Raw genomic sequence first — 4,229 nt, 5'->3', positions numbered from 1 at the left:
CACACACACACACACACACACAGTCACGGGCAGGGCATTCCCAGGGTGGCCCCGGCACAGCCAGGTGGCCCCGGTGCCAAGCTCCCCCCCCCCGTGAGCCACGGCTGGACGCTGGCTCCTGCTCTGCGGCAAGCAGGGACGGTGGATGCTGCAGCCACCGAGTGCGGCGTTTGGGGAACAGGACACCTTGCCCTGTAAGAGGGGACAAGAGGGGCCACCCACTCCCTGCAGGCACAAACATCATGTAGGTTTTCTCCTGGCTCAGCTTTGTCCCGCTGGTCGCGCTGGCGCTTTGCACAGCTCCCGCTACGGCTGCCCCGCTGTGTTCCCAGCCAGAGGTGGCTTCGTTTCAGCAGCTGCAGGATTTAATCCCTTCTCCGCAGTGCACTGCAGGGGCTGGGGAGCCCACAGCAGCAGGGACGTCCCCGAAGCCAAGGAAGCCCTGCCCTGACGGCAGGGAGAGTGTCCTCCCTTGACACATGCCACCGGCTGGGCCGGGTGGCGGGATTCCCTGCCCTGGGGCCAGGCTCACCGTCGTCACGCTCCCCGGCGCGCTCGGCCTTGGCCAGCGCTGCTGGCACCTCTCCTCGCCACGCTCCTGCTGCAGCAACCGGCTGCACCGCGGCGGGAACAAGCCCAGCAGGTTGCAGACATGCCGGAACAGAACCGGTTCTTGGATCGTTGTGTGCAAGATCTGGAAAATAATTTTTGCCAGAATAGTTTATTCAATAAAGCTTCCTCTTGCACTTCATGAGCCATCCGTGGCTGCTCGTCCCGGCCCTGCGTGCTTGCTGGGCCCTATTCTTGTCCAGCGAGCGCTTCCCAGGCAGCACATTGTTGGGATTCAATGGGAGGAAGGGTGGGTTTACAGCAGCGAGGATTTAGGAGAACTGCAGCACTTTCCCGTGCTGCAACTGGTCTCTGGGAAGTGGCTTCACCCCTGCCCCAGTGTCTCCGTGGGGGATCACAGCTTGTCCTGACAGCTCTGCCGACCTCAGCCATGGGACCGGCCGCTGTCAGCACTGGGAACGCCGGGAGCTGCTAAATGCACAGAAACCAGCTGGAGGACAGCTGTGCTCCACGGCCCCTGGGACTGCGCTGCGCTGCAGCCGTCCGGGAGCCGCAGCAGGAGCCGCGGTTGGGGGCTCCTGGGGGTGGCAGCCCTCGGTGCCCGCGCAGCAGGATCCCTCGACGCGGCTTTCCCGGCAACTGCATTGTTTCAGCAAAGGGGGAGGAAGGTGTGGAGCAGCCCCCCGCCCCGAACAAAGCCACGTGTGGGCTCAGACGGAGGAAACGGCGGCCAGCGAGGGCCCAACAAAGCGCCATTGTGCCCTGCCGGCCCTGAGAACAGGCAGATCAATGGGCTATAAACAGCCAAGGAGTCACCCCGTCTGGGGGCAAACAAAGGGAGTTTGGAAGAAGTTTCCGACCTGGGTCCAGCTGTTCCCAGCTGGGGGAAGGGAAGGGCCCATTCCCACCCCAGAGCACAATAGGGAGCAGCCAGGTTGGGGCAGAAGCAGGCTAAGGCTATAGGCTACATCAGCCGTCCCGCGGGGGCAAGGGGATGGTGCCAGCCAGCCGGGGGGCCCTGGGCTGGGGAGCCGGGGGATGGCACAAGAGACGCTGCGATTCCCAGGGCAGGAGGCAGCAGCGGGGCACGGGGCACAGCTGGGACGGCCTTCGCATTGCCCCAAAATGCCTCCCGGACCTGCCATTCCAGGCACTGCCGAACACGGCAAAGGTGCGGCACCTCCCCAGCTGCAGCCGTGCCTCAGCTTCCCTGCCTGTCCCCTCGCAAACAGCAAGCGCCAAGGCCTGCGAGCTCTTGGCGACGAAGGGTCGTGAGCCCAGCTAGAGAGCAGAGATCCAGCCCCAAGGACAGCGGGCTGAGAGAGAAACACGGATGGGGAGCGCAGGTAGTAAAGCTGTCAGCAGGGCCGGAGCTGGCCCAGATGCGGGAAGCGGAGAGCCCTTTCTCCCCAGGCGCTCGAGGAAGCAGGACGACGCAATGCAAAGTGCTGAACTGGCTGCTGACATCAGGGCTTTGCACGAGACACAACAGATTTATCGCCCCCGGGAGGGGAAGGCCAGGCTGGGGCAGCGCCTGAGGCCTCGCAGAGAGACCAGGGGAAAAAACAAGCCCGGAGCCAGCGATAACCCGAGCTACAGCCGGCTCAGCCCCGGCAGGCGGCAGGCAGAGAGCAGCCAGGAGCTGAACACCGGGCCCGGCTTGGGCGTTGCTAGCTGGGGTTTATTCCCACAGCGCCAGCAGCGTCGAGGGGACACAAGACAGCACCAGGCTCGCTCCCAGCAGCGTTTCAGCAGCAGGTCTCTGAGGGCTCGTGGCCAGGCCCCCTCGTCGTGGGCTCTTCCCGCGCCTGCGTTTCTCCCACCTTGCAGCGCCCTGCTCAACGTCACCAGCAGCTGAGCGGGAGCCCCCGACCCCCAGGTCCCCACCCAGCGCTGCCACCATTCTGCCTTTGCAGATAAGGAAATGGAAGGCAAGCGAAGGACGTGGCCGGGGCAGCCAGGAGGGAGGCACACGGGCAGCGCGGGCTGCTGTTGCCTCCCTCTCCTTCCTGCCCCCCGTCACCCTCTGCCAGCTGTGCCAGGCCTCGCGGAGCGGGGGCCAGGCGAGGCCAGTGCCAGGCCAGGGAGGCGCAGCCTGCCTTGGGGCACGTCCAGGCCTTCTCCAGTTGTGGAAGAGGGAGGGAAGCCTCTCCCTCGCCCTCCCTCATACCCTCCTTCTGAGTGCTTGGAGCACAGGAACCTGCGGGCACGGAGGGACGGTGCCCCTCCAGCGCCACACGGACATAGCACGGCCCTGCGCCAGCACGGGAGGGAGCAGAGCGCTTCACAGCAAAGGCCGAGAGGAGCACAGCCTGCTGCCAGCCCCACTGAGAGGTGCTCTGCACTGCGGAGATGTTTAGCGAGCTTCTCAAAAACACTGGGTGCAGAAACGTGCTCTGAGCTGGGGTTTTGGCCCAGATTCTGCAATGCAGAAGAAGACACAGAGGCCCAAGGACTCACAATAGTTTAATCTGGCTGTTTCTGTGCAAGGCAGAGTCCTTTCATTCTCTACACATCTCCAGTCAGCCTCAGACTTGTCCAAAGTCAGAGCTGTGCTTGCAACCCCATGACAGGTGCAGAGCCAGGACCTCCACCCCCCGCACCCCCTTTCCCTGCTGCAAAGCCTGGAGGCAACACAAGGAAGAGTTCCCAGAAGACTCCTCCATCACCGTTCAGGCTCCTGCGGTGGTACGCTAGTGCAGTGCTGTGAGCTCTAGGAAGCATGTCTGGGGTTTACAAGAAGCTGATAAGCAGGATGGCAGGTCACCTGCAAGCCCTCCTCATCCCTCCTGCTGTTAGCCCAGCCCTTGACCCCATGTCACTCAGGCCCAAGCTCACCCCAGAAAGCTTTGCTCRGAAAGACACAAGTCTACTCCATTTCTGTACCAAGGAAGAAACCAAATCTGAAGAGATCTGGATGGAAGGCCAGGACAGTTTTGGGGCATGGAGACAGGCTGGGAGCTGAGGAGCTTTAAACACAGTCCATCTCCAGAGCATCATTCTCATTGCAGCACGCCACCTAAGAGGAGGTCTGGCTGCTGTATATTGAGTGTGTCCGTCGGGTGGGCAAACCCTGACCAGTCACCTCTCCAGAGGGCCCAGGGAGGGTGAAGAGCAGCAGCGGGCACAGCAGATTACTCAAGCACAGCCAGGTGCTGGAGGACGTCCAGTGGAGCATGTGTAGGTGGCAGAGGAGTCCCCAGCATCAGGCTGAGGGATGCAGCTGGGCAGGCCAGTCAGCCGCAGCCCCCGGGGAACGGAGGGGCCCTCAGCCAAGCCCAGCTGGCCGGATGCTCGCTCTGGGTTTGCCCACGCAGCTTCGTTAACTCTTCTCGGCTCGGTTCCTGTTCAGCACCGCCCGGGGGGCGAACTCGAGTTTGTCCTTGAGGCTCACCACCTCGGTCAGGTCCTTGCCGGCGATCTCCTGCAGCTTGCGGTCCTCGCGCCGCTCCGAGATGCTCTTCTCCTCCTCGGCCGGCGGCGGCGGCGGGTCGCCGCGGAGGAACCACTCCAGGTGGTAGCCCACGGCGCCCACCACGAAGGCCACCGGGAAGGTGACGTACGGCGCGTAGGTGCGCAGCGCCGTCCAGAGCACCGGCCACATGGCGGCGGCRGCGTGGCCTGCGCAAGGGCAGCGACACGACGGTCACGGCCGGGCC

The 4,229-nt window shown here is 63.8% G+C and overlaps 1 protein-coding gene across 1 annotated transcript; it reads right to left on the bottom strand.

Annotated features, from left to right (window-relative positions):
• Positions 1–3,018: 3,018 nt before the first annotated feature.
• On the bottom strand, positions 3,019–4,223 carry SMIM12 (small integral membrane protein 12). The gene has a single exon (XM_026085963.1). It carries the CDS (start codon positions 4,172–4,174, stop codon positions 3,893–3,895), a length of 282 nt encoding a protein of 93 aa, XP_025941748.1. The 5' UTR covers positions 4,175–4,223; the 3' UTR covers positions 3,019–3,892.
• Positions 4,224–4,229: the final 6 nt, after the last annotated feature.

This window comes from Apteryx rowi, unplaced genomic scaffold (assembly GCF_003343035.1).
Source record: "Apteryx rowi isolate R43461 unplaced genomic scaffold, aptRow1 scaffold_68, whole genome shotgun sequence".
NCBI classification, from domain to species: Eukaryota; Metazoa; Chordata; class Aves; order Apterygiformes; family Apterygidae; genus Apteryx; species Apteryx rowi.
Note: the sequence above shows the minus strand (reverse complement) of the source record. Positions and strands in the feature narration are given on the sequence as shown.

Bases quoted from the DNA above. Each gene is read 5' to 3' on its own strand.
- SMIM12 (XM_026085963.1), bottom strand. From the start codon at position 4,174: ATGTGGCCGGTGCTCTGGACGGCGCTGCGCACCTACGCGCCGTACGTC.